The 22,832-nt window shown below is 37.6% G+C and overlaps 1 protein-coding gene across 4 annotated transcripts in view; it reads right to left on the bottom strand.

The window, feature by feature from the left end:
* RBL2 (RB transcriptional corepressor like 2) overlaps positions 1-21,936 on the bottom strand; it is a 114,953-nt gene extending 93,017 nt beyond the window's left edge. For 2 of the 4 annotated variants that reach the window (XM_037816512.1, XM_037816513.1), the window contains exons 1-4: positions 21,577-21,936; positions 6,226-6,356; positions 3,030-3,230; positions 250-314 (exon numbers count right to left, since the gene is read on the bottom strand). In XM_037816512.1, coding sequence (XP_037672440.1) covers positions 250-314; positions 3,030-3,230; positions 6,226-6,356; positions 21,577-21,816 — 637 coding nt within the window. In that variant the 5' untranslated portion in view covers positions 21,817-21,936. The remainder of the gene's footprint in view (positions 1-249; positions 315-3,029; positions 3,231-6,225; positions 6,357-21,576) is intronic. The other 2 variants (XM_037816511.1, XM_037816514.1) reach the window with 2 other exon arrangements.
* Between the last annotated feature and the right edge of the window lie 896 nt (positions 21,937-22,832).

Raw genomic sequence — 22,832 nt, 5'->3', positions numbered from 1 at the left:
CATCCTGGGGGAAGAGATGTGGTGTAAGAACAAAATTAAAGGATTTTCCTTTAACAAGAGAAAGTTTGAATATTGTAAGGAAATAAAAAAAAATTATGAAAAGGCAATATTTTTAAAAGAATCTGGGATTAAAATCCTTGAGAAAATTTTCAGTGAGAATCTATTCCTGATACATATTATGGGTTAACAAAGTTAGTACTCAAATATTTAAACAAACTAATAAATAAATAAATATTACTCTTTTCTTACCTTTTGCATATATAAAAAGCACCCAACAAAACTGGAAAACTTCAGACACGGTACAAGGCTGACGCCTTTGGGGGAGGAAAAAAAAATCATGAGACAAAAGAACAATTAGAAAAAGACATCCCAAATGATTGTAAATTAGATGAGAAACAAAACTTAGAGTTAGAGAGAGTTATACCAGATTCCGCTTGGCATGGAAAATGTGCAAGAAGTTCTGCCCCAACCATATATTGATAGGAAAAAGCTGGAGCCAGGGTAAGAGTTCATCTCAGAAACGAGAAAATTCTAAGAAATTATAACAGCTTTTTGAGGTCAAGATAGAAGGAAAATAAAATGAATAACAACAATTCTTGTGATGACGTAAGGAAGGCTAATGCTGCTTTAAGACCCATGTATGCAGCCAGATATGTCTCTATTTTTTTCTCTATCCCAGCTGATGAGCTGTAACCTTCCTTTCCTAAAGATATTCCAGACTATGTGAAGTCACAAATGACATCCTTTTTGTAAATTCTATGCTTTCTGTAATTCCTAACACTTCCATCTATTAAGAGCACTTGTGTTTTGCCAAGGCATCTGCTAAAGGGCATTTCATGCCTGGCTTTTCTATCAAAACCTCTGGCAATGTTTAGATGAGATATTTGTGGTCTCCACATCTCAAAAGTCTTATTCCAATAAGGTGCCTGGAGGAGCAAAATACCCTGGAGAAGAATCAGGAGACCCAGGTTTAGTTTCAGTGCTGTCATTAGTTAGGAACGCTTGCTCTCCCTGTGCCTTAGTTTCTTCATTTATCAAAAGATTATTCTACCTGGGTATAATACTGTACTTAATTTACCAGCACATAGTGAGGATTAAATATCAGTGGCCTGCTTTTAAAAAGTAGTCTTCCTACCACAGGCACATGATAAACCGTCTCTAGTTTTAATTGCCCACCAAAATAAAATTCAAACTTTTTAGTTTTAACACTTAAGCCACTCTAAATTCTGACTCCACAACTTGAGAACTCTAGACCAAACTTGACTAACCCAGTTTCTACCAAATTCCCTCTTGCTTTGCTGCTTCTGTGTCTTTATTCTTGCTATTTCCTCTGCATAGAAGGCTCTGTCTAAATATCCAAATTCACCTATGAAAATTCCACATATCCTGCAAGGTGTATTTCCACCTATTCCATGAAACCTTACTTGACTGGCTCATTCAAACATGATTATATGCCTCAGAACTCCTACATTCCTATTACGTATTTCATTAATGTGACTTTTTTGTATGTCGTGCTGTACAAAATGCAATCTCTATACGTGCCTCCTTTCCCTAACCAATCTGTAAGCTCTCAGAAAACACAGACTGTGTTTTCTTGCTTTTAAATACTTATGTCCTCCATAATATCTAATACAGTACTTCCAAACAGTAAGTGCTCAATAAATACTTAGTAACTTTCAAAGAGTGCTCTATGTGAGAGGCAGTATAAAGTTATGAAAGAGCACATAGGTTCTGCTGTCAGACTACCTGAGTTTTAATAACAGTTCCACACTTAGCAGCTATGTGACCTTGGCCAAGTTACTAAACCTCTCTGGGGCTCATACTCCCCATCTGTAACAACAGTATTAGCTTCATAAGGGATTAGTTGAGGCAACAGATGTTTAAGTCTCTGTCCCATAATAAACTCTCAGTATGTGAATTATTATTACTAACAGAAAATGTTAAAAAGAAGTATACAGAGCAATATAAATGTATAACTTTCAAATAAAGTGATCTTATAATTTTCTTACTTAAAATTAGATAATATAGAGAGACTTACAAATATCATAGCAAGTGCAATCTGAAATAATTTTCTAAAACACTCCAAAGAAAAAAGACATTCTGTAACTTTTTCTAAATTATCACATTGGCCTCCCTCAAACTCAGGATAAGCTTCTATCCAAACTTTAGAATACTTAATTGTACCTATCAATTCCACTTTGCCCAACTGCAAGCAAATTAGACCACTTGCTTCCCTATCAGTGGGGTCAACTAAAATGTAACTAAATCAAATATGAAAATAGTTTGTTTTATTTATAAAAGTTGCTCACTTACTGTAAACATTCCCTTTATAATCTGGGAAAATTTCTATATATGAAAGAGAAGCAAACATTATTCATTCTATTCAAAAAATTACAGTAACTCCTTTTCCCCTTACTTTTCCAGTCAACATTATCCTAGCTCCAGTTTAAGAATGAATTTCCATTTCTATTTTATGAAAAAAACTTTTGTGATCAGTAAAGACAAAAAACATTGAAGCAGAATAAGTTTATGGACTTTGCAAACCTGTCTAGAAAGCACAATTTCATAATGGTTTCAGTTCCCCTATCCTCCCTCCAATCAAGTTTGGATATAAACATCAAAATATGTAGACAAGGTATTTAGTTATTCAGGAGGGTTATTTATTACTCAGTTTGACATAAAGACACTTAAAAATAGAAAATATAGTGGCCAAATTCTGTATCTAGGGAGCTAACTGTTGAAAATCCCTAAGGTATGACTTTCGCAGTCTGCAATTTGGGTTGTTTAAATGAAAAGAGAAAATTAAATAAAGACCCCATACATTTTGCAATATGAAAGAACTTTTCAAAGTCTTCACGGCAAACGCACAATGAAAAGTTAAAAAAAGAAGTATTAATTAGAGAAAACTATTGGGGAAAAGGATTAATTATGCAAACATTTATTTTGTTAAGGCCAACAAAATAAACTGAAGGATCAAAACTGTAGCATAGACAAATGTGTATTCTCAACTAACAAATATAAACACATACCGCTGTTTTCTTCCTCTTTGTTGACGAGGCTGCTCCTCTTGAGGATATTTAAAAATGTCCTGAAAAATGGGTTCATATTTCTTAAAAATTACAGCAGAAACAGTGAAGTTTCTTTCTAATCTCTCAGTACGTTCTCTGAAATGTGAGGGTAGATTTGCCATGTCTTCCCACTTCTTCATCTTGTTAAAAAATTCAATTAAGCTGATATTAAAGATAAAAAAACAAATATTTTAATTAACATCAAGGTAAAGTATACAAGTATAAATAAAGGTAAAACAAAATTATCTTATTAAAATATATTACTTTTAGACAAAGACAAAATCATAATTCACACCTTTGGCATTAGAACCTCTTAATCTACTTTTTTTCTGACAGTACCCAGGGTTTTTTAAATTAAGAAATAGTTTAAGATACAAAATAAATAACAAGAGTAATATAACATTCAGGTTTAATAAATATTAATATATTGAATTAACGTTGCTATATTTGCTTCAAGTTTTTTAAGAACTAAAAAAAACACTACAGAAACAACCAGTTCCCATTTGTACTCTGCCACAATTTCATTTCCTACCCTCTTCCCCAAAAGATAATCACCATTCTAAAGTCAGTCTGAATCCTTTCCATCTTTCCATTCATGTTTTTATACTTACTATATATATATGTATCAATAAACAATAAGTATCTTTTGTGTGTGTTTCAAAATTTTATATAAATGGTTATGTATTCATCCTGCAATTTGCTTTATCACTCAATGTTTCTGTTATTCATTAATGTTGATACATTCAATCTAATTCATACATTTTAATTGCTAAAAACATTCCTTCATTTGAACACTGTGATTTTTTTGTATCCATTGCCCAGGCAATGAAAATTTAGGTTGTTAGTAACTTTCCATGGTAACAAAAAATGCTGTAATGAACACATACTTAAACACGTGTGCAAGAGTTTCCTTAGGGACTATCCCAATTAGTGGGATTGCTGAGTCATAGAATGAACACCCTCAACTTTACTGGATACCATCAAATTTCCCAACAAAGTGGCTGTGCCAATATATACAATCACCAATGTATACCACAGCAATGAAAAAGAGTTCCTATTTCCCTATATACTGACCAAACTTTTACTGTCAGACTTCAAATTTCCCCATGTTCATGAGAATGAAATGTTATCTTGTTCATTCTACTTTGAATTTTCTTTTTTACTAATGAGACTGAGCTTCTTTCCCTATATATTAGTTTTGTGAGTTTTGGATTGTGTGAAGTCATATTTTTACCCATTTTTTTAGTGGGTGTTTGTCTATGACTTAACCATATATTAGTTCTTTAGATAATTTGGATACAGTCCTTTGTCAGTAACATGAATGGTAAATATCTTCTCCCAATCTGCTCTTTGTCTTTAATCCATGTAGTCCATTATGGCAGAAAAGCAAATAATCTCAACCTATTGATAAAAAAATTAAAGATAAAAACTGAGGTTTTGAAATGGATATAAAACTGAAGCTTGGGTTATATACTTGCATTAAAATGTTAGATAAATTTAGATTACAATAGTTTATGATGATGATACCATAATTTGACCTCTGCTTCTAAAGTTCCTGGTTTGACACTTAACTGGAATTTTCTGCCTCCATTTTTCTTCTTCATAATGATTATATTTTTGTACCTTATTTAAACATACTAGTACAGATTTACTGCCTCTTCTTCTTAGGCCTATATATAATGCAGGCCTATATATATAATATATAACTCAAAGTTAAAAGACTTTGGTTAAAATATTACATTTCTTACCCACTAGGTTGGCTGTTATTTTTTTTTAAAAAAAAGAAAACAACAAACAATGTTCGCGAACATGTGGAGAAATTAAAACTCTTGTGCATTGTTGGAGGGAACGTAAAATGGTGCAGACACTGTGGAAAACAGTTTGGCCATTCCTCAAAAGTTAAACCAAGACCCACACAGAAACATATGACCCGGCAATTTCATTCCTACATATATACCCCAGAAAACTGAAAACAGGAATTAAATAGATACTAGCACATGAATGTTCACAGGAGCATTATTCACAATAGCCAAAAGGTGAAAACAACCTAATCATCCATCAACAGAAGAATGAATAAGCAAAATGTGGTATAGCCACACAGTGGAATATTATTCAGCCATAAAAAGGAATGAAGTTCTGATACTTGCTACAACATGGTTGAGCCATGAAAACATTATGCTGAGTGAAATAAGCCAGACACAAAAAGAAAAATATTGTTTGATTCCATTTATATGAAATATCTAGAATAGACAAATTCACAGATACACTAAGTAGATTAGAAGTTCCAGGGCCTGGGGAAAGGGCAGTGGGGAGTTACTGCTTGATGGTTTTCTGTTTGGGATTGATGAAAAAGCTTTCGTAATGGACAGTGGTTACAGTAGCACAACATTGTGACTGCAATTAATGCCACTGAATTATATACCTAAGTAGTTAGAATGGCAGGTTTTATAATATATATACATTTTTTTACTACAATAAACTTTTTAAAATATTACATTTCTTATTAGTTATTTTAATATTAAATGGTTTTTAAACCAATAGGTCCATATTTGGCAGCGATTTTCCCACCAAAATGCCAATATCCTTTTCCATCAATCTTTAATAAGCCATAGAAGAAAATCCAACCAGAGGCATAAATAAATAAATGTAAACAACTCAATTACATTACAGATTGAAAGAGCAATTTCTGGCTCTTCTTTTAAACATTATTTGACCCTCTTTCTAATAGATTATATTACTGTTGCTTATTCTCCAAACAGCAAATCAAGAAACATTCACAGGTTCAAGGTAAGTCTCATGCATATAGTTCTAAGTATACCAGAAATCAATATTTTATTTACTGTTTCAACCTGGATTGTCTCTTAAATTTCTCAATGTCCTTATTTAGAATTGTCCCAATATTATCACGATGAGTCACAATGTTTAATAGTTACACACTCTCATACAAGTACCTAATACATTGAAATTTATGTGATTTTTCATCAAAAAAGTAATGATACTAACTTAGATATGGTCAGGGAAAAACAATGCCTAGCTTCTAAATTCAGTACTCCACCGAAACAAATGCTCAGAAAATGCTGAACAGAGAGAATTCTTACTATCCCTATGATTTACGAGCTTTTGATACTAGTCACACTCCACTCTTCAACATAGTTACCTCTGCTCTGAACATCGCAGGATTCTAGTTAAAGATACATAGTTTCCTTCAACTGTCCCTCTGCTTACAGTTGGAACAGATTTTCTGCAAGCCACATATAAGGCACATGCTAACCAGTGAAGATCATTTCCCTGCAAAAAAAAAAAAAAAAAGAAAATTGAATTTTAGCTAACAAGCTATAAATATTTCAATATAAGAGAATTCTTATGTTTAAAATGAAAGTGTTGTTTGTATATTTATGTGAAACAATGATGGCCCTATCCCACATGCTCTTATAATATGATATTGACATTCCTCCACTGAAAGGCGGGGATCTGTATTCCCTCACCCTGAACTAGAACAGACTTTTCAAACTGCCTTAATCAGTTTAAAAGTAGAAATGAAACCATGTAGCTTCCAAGATCACAAAAGGCAATACAAATTCTACCTGGCTCGCTCTCTCAGGATATGTGCCTTGGAAGTCCTGAACTGGCATGTAAGAAGTCTGGTTACCCTGAATCACCATGCTGGAGACACCACGTGAAGAGGCTACTTACATGTAGAGAGAGAGAGGCCCAAGGAGCCCCAGCTGTAAAAATCTTCCAGGTGAGGCACGAGCTATTGTGAAGCAGAAACATGACATCTCCATGGTGCCCAGTCTGAACTCCTGACTCACAGAATCTATGAGCCAAATAAATTATTTTATACTACTAAGTTTTAGGGTGATTTTGCAAGCCATAACAACCAGGACAATACTGTTGTGTATATATATGTATAGGTGTATGTGTGTGTGTGACTGTGTGTGTGTTGTGTGTATATCTTACTCAAAATCAATAAAGTGAAAGAAACAAATGTAAAATTAAGTTTCAATGTACATGCATCCACTAAATTTATACTTAATAAAAACATACATGGGATTTAGGGGGAGGCGGGGCAAGATGGCAGACTGGTGAGCTGTATGTTTTAGTTACTCCTCCAGGAAAGTAGGTAAAAAGCAAGGAACTGCGTGGACTGGACACCACAGAGCAATCTGTCTTTGGGCATACTTCATACAACACTCATGAAAACGTGGAACTGCTGAGATCAGCGAAATCTGTAAGTTTTTGCGGCCAGGGGACCCGCGCCCCTCCCTGCCAGGCTCAGTCCCGGGGGAGGAGGGGCTGTCAGCTACAGGAAGGAGAAGGGAGAATTGCAGTGGCTGCTCTTATCGGAAACTCATTCTACTGATTCAAACTCCAACCATAGATAGACTGAGACCAGACACCAGAGACTCTGAGAGCAGCCAGCCCAGCAGAGAGGAGACAGGCATAGAAAAAAAACAACACGAAAAACTCCAAAATAAAAGCAGAGGATTTTTGGAGTTCTGGTGAACACAGAAAGGGGAAGGGCGGAGATCAGGCCTTGAGGCGCATATGCAAATCCCGAAGCTAGGCTGATCTCTCTGCCCTGTGCACCTTTCCTTAATGGCCCTGGTTGCTTTGTCTATTAGCATTTCAATAACCCATTAGATCTCTGAGGAGGGCCTTTTTTTTTTTTTTTTTTTTTTTTTTTAAATCCTTTTTGTTTTTTCTAAAACAATTACTCTAAGAAGCTCAATACAGAAAGCTTCAAAGAATTAAAATTTGGGCACGTCAAGTCAAGAGCAGAACTAAGAGAGCTCTGAGACAAAAGGCAATAATCCAGTGGCTGAGAAAATTCACTAAACAACACAACTTCCCAAGAAAAGGGGGGTGTCCGCTCACAGCCACCATCCTGGTGGACAGGAAACACTCCTGCCCATCGCCAGCCCCATAGCCCAGAGCTGCCCCAGACAACCCAGTGTGACGGAAGTGCTTCAAATAACAGGCACACACCACAAAACTGGGCGTGGACATTAGCCTTCCCTGCAACCTCAGCTGAATGTCCCAGAGCTGGGAAGGGGGAGCAGTGTGAATTAACAGAGCCCCATTCAGCCATCATTTGAGCAGACTGGGAGCCTCCCAACACAGCCCAGCAGCCCAGAACTGCCCTGGGGGGACGGCACTCACCTGTGACATAGCACAGTCATCCCTCAACAGAGGACCCGGGGTGCACAGCCTGGAAGAGGGGCCCACTTGCAAGTCTCAGGAGCCATACGCCAATACCAAAGACTTGTGGGTCAGTGGCAGAGACAAACTGTGGCAGGTCTGAACTGAAGGATTAGACTATTGCAGTAGCTTTAAAACTCTAGGATCATCAGGGAGATTTGATTGTTAGGGCCACTCCCCCTCCCCGACTGCCCAGAAACACGCCCCACATACAGGGCAGGCAACACCAACTACACACGCAAGCTTGGTACACCAATTGGGCCCCACAAGACTCACTCCCCCACTCACCAAAAAGGCTAAGCAGGGGAGATCTGGCTTGTGGAGAACAGGTGGCTCGTGGACGCCACCTGCTGGTTAGTTAGAGAAAGTGTACTCCACGAAGCTGTAGATCTGATAAATTAGAGATAAGGACTTCAACTGGTCTACAAACCCTAAAAGAACCCTATCAAGTTCAGCAAATGCCACGAGGCCAAAAACAACAGAAAATTATAAAGCATATGAAAAAAACCAGACGATATGGATAACCCAAGCCCAAGCACCCAAATCAAAAGACCAGAAGAGACACAGCACCTAGAGCAGCTACTCAAAGAACTAAAGATGAACAATGAGACCATAGTACGGGATATGAAGGAAATCAAGAAGACCCTAGAAGAGCATAAAAAAGACATTGCAAGACTAAATAAAAAAATGGATGATCTTATGGAAATTAAAGAAACTGTTGACCAAATTAAAAAGATTCTGGACACTCATAGTACAAGACTAGAGGAAGTTGAACAACGAATCAGTGACCTGGAAGATGACAGAATGGAAAATGAAAGCATAAAAGAAAGAATGGGGAAAAAAATTGAAAAACTCGAAATGGACCTCAGGGATATGATAGATAATATGAAACGTCCGAATATAAGACTCATTGGTGTCCCAGAAGGGGAAGAAAAGGGTAAAGGTCTAGGAAGAGTATTCAAAGAAATTGTTGGGGAAAACTTCCCAAATCTTCTAAACAACATAAATACACAAATCATAAATGCTCAGCGAACCCCAAATAGAATAAATCCAAATAAACCCACTCCGAGACATATACTGATCACACTGTCAAACATAGGAGAGAAGGAGCAAGTTCTGAAAGTAGCAAGAGAAAAGCAATTCACCACATACAAAGGAAACAGCATAAGACTAAGTAGTGACTACTCAGCAGCCACCATGGAGGTGAGAAGGCAGTGGCACGATATATTTAAAATTCTGAGTGAGAGGAATTTCCAGCCAAGAATACTTTATCCAGCAAAGCTCTCCTTCAAATTTGAGGGAGAGCTTAAATTTTTCACAGACAAACAAATGCTGAGAGAATTTGCTAACAAGAGACCTGCCCTACTGGAGATACTAAAGGGAGCCCTACAGACAGAGAAACAAAGACAGGACAGAGAGACTTGGAGAAAGGTTCAGTACTAAAGAGATTCGGTATGGGTACAATAAAGGATATTAATAGAGAGAGGGAAAAATATGGCAAACATAATCCAAAGGATAAGATGGCCGATTCAAGAAATGCCTTCACGGTTTTAACGTTGAATGTAAATGGATTAAACTCCCCAATTAAAAGATATAGATTCGCAGAATGGATCAAAAAAAATGAACCATCAATATGTTGCATACAAGAGACTCATCTTAGACACAGGGACACAAAGAAACTGAAAGTGAAAGGATGGAAAAAAATATTTCATGCAAGCTACAGCCAAAAGAAAGCAGGTGTAGCAATATTAATCTCAGATAAAATAGACTTCAAATGCAGGGATGTTTTGAGAGACAAAGAAGGCCACTACATACTAATAAAAGGGGCAATTCAGCAAGAAGAAATAACAATCGTAAATGTCTATGCACCCAATCAAGGTGCCACAAAATACATGAGAGAAACATTGGCAAACTAAAGGAAGCAATTGATGTTTCCACAATAATTGTGGGAGACTTCAACACATCATTCTCTCCTATAGATAGATCAACCAGACAGAAGACCAATAAGGAAATTGAAAACCTAAACAATCTGATAAATGAATTAGATTTAACAGACATCTACAGGACATTACATCCCAAATCACCAGGATACACATACTTTTCTAGTGCTCACGGAACTTTCTCCAGAATAGATCATATGCTGGGACATAAAACAAGCCTCAATAAATTTAAAAAGATTGAAATTATTCAAAGCACATTCTCTGACCACAATGGAATACAATTAGAAGTCAATAACCATCAGAGACTTAGAAAATTCACAAATACCTGGAGGTTAAACAACACACTCCTAAACAATCAGTGGGTTAAAGAAGAAATAGCAAGAGAAATTGCTAAATATATAGAGACGAATGAAAATGAGAACACAACATACCAAAACCTATGGGACGCAGCAAAAGCAGTGCTAAGGGGGAAATTTATAGCACTAAACGCATATATTAAAAAGGAAGAAAGAGCCAAAATCAAAGAACTAATGGATCAACTGAAGAAGCTAGAAAATGAACAACAAACCAATCCTAAACCAAGTACAAGAAAAGAAATAACAAGGATTAAAGCAGAAATAAATGACATAGAGAACAAAAAAACAATAGAAAGGATAAATATCACCAAAAGTTGGTTCTTTGAGAAGATCAACAAGATTGACAAGCCCCTAGCTAGACTGACAAAATCAAAAAGAGAGAAGACCCATATAAACAAAATAATGAATGAAAAAGGTGACATAACTGCAGATCCTGAAGAAATTAAAAAAATTATAAGAGGATATTATGAACAACTGTATGGCAACAAACTGGATAATGTAGAAGAAATGGACAATTTCCTGGAAACATATGAACAACCTAGACTGACCAGAGAAGAAATAGAAGACCTCAACCAACCCATCACAAGCAAAGAGATCCAATCAGTCATCAAAAATCTTCCCACAAATAAATGCCCAGGGCCAGATGGCTTCACAGGGGAATTCTACCAAACTTTCCAGAAAGAACTGACACCAATCTTACTCAAACTCTTTCAAAACATTGAAAAAAATGGAACACTACCTAACTCATTTTATGAAGCTAACATCAATCTAATAACAAAACCAGGCAAAGATGCTACAAAAAAGGAAAACTACCGGCCAATCTCCCTAATGAATATAGATGCAAAAATCCTCAACAAAATACTTGCAAATCGAATCCAAAGACACATTAAAAAAATCATACACCATGACCAAGTGGGGTTCATTCCAGGCATGCAAGGATGGTTCAACATAAGAAAAACAATCAATGTATTACAACACATTAAAAACTCGAAAGGGAAAAATCAATTGATCATCTCAATAGATGCTGAAAAAGCATTTGACAAAATCCAACATCCCTTTTTGATAAAAACACTTCAAAAGGTAGGAATTGAAGGAAACTTCCTCAACATGATAAAGAGCGTATATGAAAAACCCACAGCCAGCATAGTACTCAATGGTGAGAGACTGAAAGCCTTCCCTCTAAGATCAGGAACAAGACAAGGATGCCCGCTGTCACCACTGTTATTCAACATTGTGCTGGAAGTGCTAGCCAGGGCAATCCGGCAAGACAAAGAAATAAAAGGCATCCAAATTGGAAAAGAAGAAGTAAAACTGTCATTGTTTGCAGATGATATGATCTTATATCTAGAAAACCCTGAGAAATCGACGATACACCTACTAGAGCTAATAAACAAATTTAGCAAAGTAGCGGGATACAAGATTAATGCACATAAGTCAGTAATGTTTCTATATGCTAGAAATGAACAAACTGAAGAGACACTCAAGAAAAAGATACCATTTTCAATAGCAACTAAAAAAATCAAGTACCTAGGAATAAACTTAACCAAAGATGTAAAAGACCTATACAAAGAAAACTACATAACTCTACTAAAAGAAATAGAAGGGGACCTTAAAAGATGGAAAAATATTCCATGTTCATGGATAGGAAGGCTAAATGTCATTAAGATGTCAATTCTACCCAAACTCATCTACAGATTCAATGCAATCCCAATCAAAATTCCAACAACCTACTTTGCAGACTTGGAAAAGCTAGTTATCAAATTTATTTGGAAAGGGAAGATGCCTCGAATTGCTAAAGACACTCTAAAAAAGAAAAACGAAGTGGGAGGACTTACACTCCCTGACTTTGAAGCTTATTATAAAGCCACAGTTGCCAAAACAGCATGGTACTGGCACAAAGATAGACATATAGATCAATGGAATCGAATTGAGAATTCAGAGATAGACCCTCAGATCTATGGCCGACTGATCTTTGATAAGGCCCCCAAAGTCACCGAACTGAGCCATAATGGTCTTTTCAACAAATGGGGCTGGGAGAGTTGGATATCCATATCCAAAAGAATGAAAGAGGACCCCTACCTCACCCCCTACACAAAAATTAACTCAAAATGGACCAAAGATCTCAATATAAAAGAAAGTACCATAAAACTCCTAGAAGATAATGTAGGAAAACATCTTCAAGACCTTGTATTAGGAGGCCACTTCCTAGACTTTACACCCAAAGCACAAGCAACAAAAGAGAAAATAGATAAATGGGAACTCCTCCAGCTTAGAAGTTTCTGCACCTCAAAGGAATTTCTCAAAAAGGTAAAGAGGCAGCCAACTCAATGGGAAAAAATTTTTGGAAACCATGTATCTGACAAAAGACTGATATCTTGCATATACAAAGAAATCCTACAACTCAATGACAATAGTACAGACAGCCCAATTATAAAATGGGCAAAAGATATGAAAAGACAGTTCTCTGAAGAGGAAATACAAATGGCCAAGAAACACATGAAAAAATGTTCAGCTTCACTAGCTATTAGAGAGATGCAAATTAAGACCACAATGAGATACCATCTAACACCGGTTAGAATGGCTGCCATTAAACAAACAGGAAACTACAAATGCTGGAGGAGATGTGGAGAAATTGGAACTCTTATTCATTGTTGGTGGGACTGTATAATGGTTCAGCCACTCTGGAAGTCAGTCTGGCAGTTCCTTAGAAAACTAGATATAGAGCTACCATTCGATCCAGCGATTGCACTTCTCGGTATATACCCGGAAGATCGGAAAGCAGTGACACGAACAGATATCTGCACGCCAATGTTCATAGCAGCATTATTCACAATTGCCAAGAGATGGAAACAACCCAAATGTCCTTCAACAGATGAGTGGATAAATAAAATGGGGTATATACACACGATGGAATACTACGCGGCAGTAAGAAGGAACGATCTGGTGAAACATATGACAACATGGATGAACCTTGAAGACATAATGCTGAGCGAAATAAGCCAGGCACAAAAAGAGAAATATTATATGCTACCACTAATGTGAACTTTGAAAAATGTAAAACAAATGGTTTATAATGTAGAATGTAGGGGAACTAGCAGTAGAGAGCAATTAAGGAAGGGGGAACAATAATCCAAGAAGAACAGATAAGCTATTTAACGTTCTGGGGATGCCCAGAAATGACTATGGTCTGTTAATTTCTGATGGATGTAGTAGGAACAAGTTCACTGAAATGTTGCTATATTATGTAACTTTCTTGGGGTAAAGTAGGAACATGTTGGAAGTTAAGCAGTTATCTTAGGTTAGTTGCCTTTTTCTTACTCCCTTGCTATGGTCTCTTTGAAATGTTCTTTTATTGTATGTTTGTTTTCTTTTTAACTTTTTTTTTCATACAGTTGATTTGAAAAAAGAAGGGAAAGTTAAAAAAAAGAAAAAAGACAAACAAGGAAAAAAAAAAAAAAAAAGATGTAGTGCCCCCTTGAGGAGCCTGTGGAGAATGCAGGGGTATTCGCCTACCCCACCTCCATGGTTGCTAACATGACCACAGACATAGGGGACTGGTGGTTTGATGGGTTGAGCCCTCTACCATAAGTTTTACCCTTGGGAAGACGGTTGCTGCAAAGGAGAGGCTAGGCCTCCCTGTATTTGTGCCTAAGAGTCTCCTCCTGAATGCCTCTTTGTTGCTGAGATGTGGCCCTCTCTCTCTGGCTAAGCCAACTTGAAAGGTGAAATCACTGCCCTCCCCCCTACGTGGGATCAGACACCCAGGGAAGTCAATCTCCCTGGCAACGTGGAATATGACTCCCGGGGAGGAATGTAGACCCGGCATCGTGGGATGGAGAACATCTTCTTGACCAAAAGGGGGATGTGAAAGGAAATGAAATAAGCTTCAGTGGCAGAGAGATTCCAAAACGAGCTGAGAGATCACTCTGGTGGGCACTCTTACGCACACTTTAGACAACCTTTTTTAGGTTCTGGGGAATTGGGGTAGCTGGTGGTGGATACCTGGAACTGTTAAGCTGCGGCCCAGAACCCATGAATCTCGAAGACAGTTGAATAAAAATGTAGCTTGTGAGGGGTGACGGTGGGATTGGGAGTGCCATGGGGACCAGACTCCACTTTGTCTGGTTTGTGGATGGATGTGTAGAAAAGTAGGGGAAGCAAACAAACAGACAAAGGTACCTAGTGTTCTTTTTTGCTTCAGTTGCTCTTTTTCACTCTAATTATTATTCTTGTTATTTTTGTGTGTGTGCTAATGAAGGTGTCAGGGATTGATTTAGGTGATGAATGTACAGCTATGTAATGGTGCTGTAGACAGTCGAGAGTGCGATTTGTTTTGTATGACTGCGTGGTATGTGAATATATCTCAATAAAATGATTAAAAAAAAAAAAACATACATGGACATGATACATGAAAGTTATTTTTGTAACCACATGGACTCTTGTGGATCCATTAATGGAATCCATTAAGAAAATAATTTTTTAGAACATAATTTCTAAAAGATTCATCTTCACAAATCTTTTAAAGAACTGACTCAACTTTCCTATCAAGGCTAATAATGTTCTTTAATTTCAGTGTATCTAATGCTGGTCTAAATGAAAATGAGGGAAACTGGAAATTCTCCAATGTCTAAGTTTACCACACAGACTAGCTCAAAAGCCTAATTTTAGTTATTAGGCCACAGACTTTCTATTTAAAAAAAAAATACAAAGATTTGGGTATTGAACGCATCTCTAGGAAATGGCTTCACAGCATTCTTGATGTACAAGTTCCCAGAGTAACAACAGTTTATAATCATACAGTCTAAGGAGCAGAAAGGAGAAAGAATGAACAAAAGTGATCAGAGACCGGCAAACATCTACAACACCATCAAGCATACCAATTATGCATTGTGGTGGTTTCTTAGACTTTATACCCAAAGCACAAACAACGAAAGAAGAAACAGATAAATGGAACCTCCTTAAAATTAAATACTTTTGTGCATCAAAGGACTTTGTCAAGAAAGTGAAAACGCTGCCTACTCAATGGGAGAAAATACTCAGAAACCACATATTAGATAATGCTTTAATATCCAGAATATGTAATGAAATCCTACAACTCAACAATAAAAAGATAAACAACCCAATTAAAAAACGGGCAAAAGACATGAATAGATGTTTATCCAAAGAGGAAATACAAATGGCTACAAAGCACATGAAAAATGCTCAACATCACTAGCTATTAGGGAAATGCAAATCAAAACCACAATGAGATATCATTTCACACCGACTTGAATGGCCACTACTAAAAAAAACAGAAAAACAAAAAAAAATTTTGGACAGAATGTGGAGAAACAGAAACACTCTTTCACTGCTGGTGGAAATGTAAAATTGTGCAGCCACTGTGGAAGATAGTTTGGAAGTTCCTCAGGAAGCTAAGTATAGAACTGCCATATGATCCACCCAATCCCGCTGCTAGGTATATACCCAGAAGAACTGAAAAGCAGGGACTTGAACAGACATTTGCACGTTGAGGTTCATAGCGGCATTATTCACAATTGCCAAAAGATGGAAGCAACCCAAGTGTCCATCAACCAATGAATGGATAATCAAAATATGGTATATACATACAATGGAATATTTTTCAGCTATAAGAAGAGATAAAGTTCTGATGCATGAAACATATGGATGAACCTTGTGTACATTATAACAAGTGAAATAAAGCAGACACAAAAGGACAAATAATGTATGATCTCAGTGATATGAACTAAATATAATAAGCAAATTCACAGAGTTAGAATCTGGAGTATAGGTTACTAGGGAATAAAATGGGGTAGAGAAAGGGGAGCTGATGCTTTATTTGTGTGGAATTTCTATTTAGGATGATTGCAAACATCTGGAAATGGATAGTGGTGATAGCACAGTATTGTGAGTGTAATTAACAGCACTGAATTATGTTGGTGATTGTAATGTACAATACTATTATAAGGTGTGTGCTAGTTTGGATATATTATGTCCTGCCAAAAGACATATTCTTTGATGCAATCTTGTGGGGCAGATGTATTAGTGTTGATTAAATTGGACTCTTTTGATTGTTTCCATGGAGATGTAACTCAATCAACTGTGAGAAAAACGTTTGATTGGATAATATCCATGGAGGTGTTACCCTGCCCATTCAGGGTGGGTGTTAATTGGATCACTGGAGTGGTATAAAGGAATTCACAGACAGAAAGCCCTCAGAGCAACTGAAAGTGACATTTTGAAGAAGAGCTGCAGCAAAGAGAGGATAAAACTCCACAAGAGCAACATTTTGGAGAATGCCATTTTGAAACACAACCTGGGAGCAAGTGGATGTCGGCCACGTGCCTTTCCAGCTAACACAGGGGTTTTCTGGACACTAATGGCCATCCTCCAGTGAAGGTACTTGATTACTGATGTGTTACCTTGGACACTTTATGGCCTTAAGACTGTAACTTTGTAACCAAATAAACCCCCTTTATAAAGGCCAATCCATTTCTGGTATTTTGCTTTAACGGCAGCATTAGCAAACCAGACAGAAGGTGTTAATAATACGATGGTATATGGGAAAAAATATGCCTAATGTAAACTATGGACTATAGTTAACAGTAATATTTTAATATTATTTCATCAGTTGTAGCAAAGATACCACATTAATGCAAAGGATCAAAAATGAGGGGTATATGAGAATGCTGTATTTTTCTGTGACTTTTCTATAAACCTACAACCTCTCTAATTAAAAATAATAATAATTTTTAAAAATTATGCTAAGTGAAAGAAACCAGATGCAAAGTACTACATATTGTAGGATTCCACTGACATAAAATGTAAATATAAATACATTTATGGAGACAGAATGAGATTAGTGGTTATGTAGGGCTGGGGAAGGATAGAGGTATTGAGACGTGATTGCTAAGGAATATGGAACTTTCCATTTTGGAGTAATGAAAATGTTCTAAAATTGTGGTGATGAATGTACAACTCTGTGATTATACTAAAAACCATTGATTGTACACTTTGGATGAATGTATGGTATGTGAATATATCTCAATAAAACTGTTTTAAAAATTATGCATTGAAGGAATTCCAGAAGGAGAAGAAAGAAAAAAAGGGGCAGAGAGAATATTCACAGAAATAATAAATGACAACTTCCCAAATTTAATGAAAGATAAGAATATACACATCCAAGACACTCAACAAACTCCAAACAAGATAAACCCAAATAGATCCACACCACAAGACATGAAAATCAAACTGTCAAATGCCAAAGATTTACCACAAGAGAGAATCAAAGTGTCATACACAAGGGAGACTCAATAAGATCAAGTGATGATTTCTCAACAGAAACCTCAGAGGCAAGAAAGCAACATGCTGAACAGCAAAAAAAAAAAAAACTGCCAACCAAGAATTCTATATCCAGCAAAACTGTCTTACAAAAATGGAGACAATTAAGATATTTCCAGGAAAACAAAAGCTAAGGGAGTTCATCACCCCTAGAATAGCCCTATAAGAAACGCTAGTGAACTCTGCAGGTTGAAAGGAAAGGATGCTAGACAATAGATCCAAACTACATGAAGAAATAAATATCTCCAAAAAGGGTACTGGCATGGGTAAATATAAATGCCGGTACTATTGTATTTTTTGGTTTGTTACTCCAATTTTTACTTCCTATGGGATCAAAAAGGCTAATATATAAAAACGTAATGATAAATCAGTGGTGATAGGCTCACAATATATAAATATATAATTTGTGACAAGAACTACATAAAAGTGTGGATATGGAGGGGAGCAGGACAATAATTTGTGTATACTATTGAAGTTAAGTTGATAGCAAAGCAAACAAGATTGTTAAAGATTTAGTATGTGAAATTTAAGTCCCACGTTAACTACAAAGAAAATATTGGAGGATATATGAGCTCATACGGACAGAAATTAAAGTACAGGTTGCCGGGGTTGAGGGCAGGGTGAATGGGAAATTAAGGCATAATGGGAGTAAGGTTTCTATTTGGGGATATGGGAAAGTTTTAATAATGGAAGGTGGTGAGGGCACCGCAACACTGTGAATGTGATCAATCCCACTGAATGGTATGCTTGGGAGTGGTTAAGATGGGAGAGTTTATGTTGTATACAGGAAAGAAGGAAGGAAAGAAAATACATGATCCTGGATGGGATCTAGCAAGGAAGGAGAAAAGGCTCTACGGTGCATTATTGGGACATTCAAAAAAATTAGAATAAAAACTGTAAGCTTTATATCACTGATAAATTTCTTGACGTTGATAAATGTACTTAAGGTGGTTATGTAAGTGAATATCCTTGTTCTTAGAAAACGTACGTGAAGTATTAAGTGTTCGAAGAGTATGATACATACACCCTACACTTAAGTGTTCAGAAAATGGATAAACAGATACATAGATAGGCAGAATGATATAGCAAATATAGCAAGAAGTTAAAATTGGTGGATCTGGGTATTGAGGGGAGGGAGGGATGGGATACGCTGGAGTTCTTCTAGGGGGTTTGTATTATTTTGTTACTGTCCAGTAAGTTTAAAATATTTCAAAACAGAAAATTAAAATAAAATTTAGTTTATAACTGAATTTCTCTACTATATCCAGATATCTTATCAATATAAAATTAAGTCACACCATTATCCTATCTTTTAGAAGTAGCTGATATTTATGGTCTATTTTGGTTCTAGGGAATTTACAACTATATCATTCCTAAAAAGAAGAAACCAAATTAGTCTTACATCTCATAATTTTATAGTGCTTAAAGAACAAAGTTGACTGAAGACCTCTTTGTTAATTAATGTCTGCCTACTAAGCCACAGACAACTTAAAAGCAGACTCGGTGCCTGGTTTCTCTTTGGTCCTAAAAAATATTTGTTCAAAAGCCCCTGATTTAAAAAAAAAAAAGGTGCCATTCTCAAAATTAACAATTCATGGTCATATGCTTACGGGATCAAGTAGATCTGGATTTGAATTATGGTTCTGCCATACCTCTACAACACCTTGGGGAAAATTACTTAACCTTTACAGAGGCTCAGTTTTCTTATCTGAGGATAGTGAGAAATAAATGAGTTAACAAACATAAAGCACAGGAAACTCAAGAAATCAAAAGGTACAATTCTATAACCAGTATTCTGTATTAAATATCATGTGACCTTTATTTTCCACTGTACACTCCACAAGACTGACATTCCATGTTATCTCACATCATATCTAAATATAATCTCCACAAGAGTAGGGATTTTTCCCATTTTGTTCATTGCTCTATCCCCAGTAACTAGAACAGTGTCTAGAAAACAATAGGTGTTCAAGAAATACTTGAGAAATGGATGGAATTTCATGCATTAACTTGGTAAACTGGGCTAAGAAACTGAGACTGAAGTCTTTAAAGATAAGTAATCAAATGTGATTTCCAAAATAATTTACCACTTATCTACTATGTACTTACATAATGCTGGCCTTCATAAAACTTGATCTTTAGGTACAGCAAGATACTAGGTGCTTGCTATACCTAATTTGCCAGATTATCCTGAGACTAAAATAAGAGTTTCTTTGGAGGCCCTTAAGCCTCTGACAAAAAAAAAAAAAAAGTCCTTCTCTTTGCCTGACCACAGAAAGCACCTAGAGGTAAATTAAGAGCACAAGTCTTTTCAGCCAGATCATTAAGCATGTGAATGAACTTTGTAAACTTAAAGCACTGTCCATATGAGTGCCTACTACGTGCCAGGAACACACATTGCCTTATTTAACCTTCAGAACATCTCTATGAGGTGGGTAAAAATGTCTCCAGTTTATATATCACAAATTTGAGTTTTGGAGTGCTTAAGTAAGTTGTCTGAAGTCAACTAGGTCTGTCAAGTTCCAAAGCCAGTATATTACTACATCTTTTTTTCGGTAGATACAACAATGGGGAGGAGGGGGTAGTAACTGAAATAAAATCCTATTAATGCAAGAAAAATTAAAAAAAATAATAACCGTTGTCAGCACGGTAACACATTGGGCAAAAACACCATATTAGAGTTAAATAATACCTGGGGTTAGGCCTTCACAGTCTGAGCCTATTTGCCCTACTCTTTCCACAAACTGTATATGAAACAACTTAAGAAAAACAAATGGCCTCATGGGTAAATGCCAGACACACGGCTAGAGAAACAGCTGATAAACCACCCAGACTTCCGTCTCAGTTTCCATTGGTCCATGAAGGGGAGGTGCCAGCGGAGTTGACGGTCACTGGCTAAAATGACCATTTTTCTCATCTGCAAGCCCCGTACGAAGAAAGGGACATAACATGACTGGATCACAGCGACTTTAAGAGCCCTATGCAATGTCTGAGGTACCAAAAAGTCCCCAGAGTAGTCGCAGTCCTGACTTAACTGGTGATTAATGGGGGCGTGCGTCTATCTCCGGTAGGCAGAAAGCTCATTTCACTTGGCCTAGGGAAGATTATTAGTCTTACTTAGAACCGTACATAAACAAAGCCCGAAAGTTAACAACATGTTAATTCAAACGGATTCAATGCCTCGACAAAGACAATTTGGTACAATAGAAGAGCTGGAGAAGAAGCCTGGAGACCCAGGCGCTAAAACCGGGTCAAACGCCGAGCGATCATGGGCAAATCCCCTTCCCTTCTCCTTACGGTGTTGACAACTACACATGCTCATTCTGCCAACCAGGTAACTAGGGCAGCAAAAGGATCGTGAAGGCCCATTTCTGTAATGGTGACTGTAGCACGACTTCAGCCTCGCTGTGTTACTCTAGAGCAAAATTTGTTTCCCATTCTGATGCAGGAGGAAACAGCACCCTCAAAGCCACTAAAAGCCTTTGAAAAGCCTGGTTTCCAGAACTACAGTGAGCAGACAGGATTCCCATCCCTCTCCAGGCTGGGCGCCCGGGGCCTCCCGAGCGGTCCCTCCGGGTGTCTCCGCACGGGGTGAGAAGGAGAGGCCCCATCCCCGGGGCGGGGCACGACCACTGGGCCCGGTTAGCCCCTCGCCTCCTTCCACAGACAAACCTCCAGCGTGTAGCTCTCGCTCATGCTCCGGTAGCTATCCCAAGCCTCGGCCCGAGCCGCCTCGTCCATGTTGAGGCGGCTGCACAGCTCGTCGAACCGCTGCTGGGTCTGAGGGGCCGGAGACCGGGCCAGCTGCGCGACGTCCTCCGCCTCGCCGTCGTCATCGTCCTCCTCCTCCGAGGCCACGGCCGCCGGCGGGGGAGGCGGTGGCGGTGGCGACTGGTCACCTCCAGATGGCATAGCGAACCCCCGGGGCGGCCAGTCGTCAGGCGAGGCGAGGGCCAGGACCCAGAGCCATTCAAACCGCAAAGCGCCCTCCCGTCGGCCACCCGCTACGCGACTGCGCCTCGGCTAACGGCGCTGGACCTAAACAGGCACCAGTACTTGTGGGCACGGCCTGCTGGGAAATGTAGTCCAGGCCGGAGGCCCACGGGGGCCAAAAATCAAATCAAAAACTGATCTTGTTTAGTAACTCCTGGGCGAAAGAACTTCTCGGCATCCTGAGTACGTCTCCCGGCAAGACCATCCAGCAAAAAGAAAAATTAAACAAACTCTTGACAATGAAGGTTTAGTGTCCAAGCTTTCCCTAGAAATCATACTTCCTTATCGCCTGGGTTTCTTTATCTAAAATATAAGGATGACAGGAAGGGCTAGTTTGCTTAAAATTCAAATCTCGGCTCTGCTCCTAATTTCTAGTTCTATCCAATGTTTTAATTTTATGTGAGCCTTTAAAGTAGTTATTAGATTTTTTTTTTAATGCAGTAACTTTTTTTTCCATAGGCTGAATTAAAATTGACTCCAAGTCACATACTTGTACTATCCTCAACCACCCAGTTGGCTTAACTTTATTCACATATATGTTTGCTTTCTCTTTTCATTTCTATAGTAGACTTGAGTCACTTTATTCCTTTGTATCTATAAATAGTTGTAGTATAAAACATCTTCATGCTCAAGGAACTGTGAGGCATTGCTTTCTTGCTATTTTTGCTTTGCTCAGTGTGTTTGTTTTGCTCAGTGTGTTATGTAAACCGAGAACTAAACTGCTGGGACAAAATAATGGGGGTATGGAAGCGATAAGGGGAGGAGGGAGCAGAGAGAGAGTGTAGATGTAGAGATAAGAGAGAAGAAACTGGAGATAGATAACAAGACATTTTAGGAACAATTTGGAGACAGTGAAACCTTAAGTAGAATTCATGTTAGCGATGATTTTAGGGTTGGATTTGCTTTGTAAGTGTTGAGTCTCAAGGTGACTATGG

Source organism: Choloepus didactylus, chromosome 22, assembly GCF_015220235.1.
Source record: "Choloepus didactylus isolate mChoDid1 chromosome 22, mChoDid1.pri, whole genome shotgun sequence".
NCBI classification, from domain to species: Eukaryota; Metazoa; Chordata; class Mammalia; order Pilosa; family Megalonychidae; genus Choloepus; species Choloepus didactylus.
Note: the sequence above shows the minus strand (reverse complement) of the source record. Positions and strands in the feature narration are given on the sequence as shown.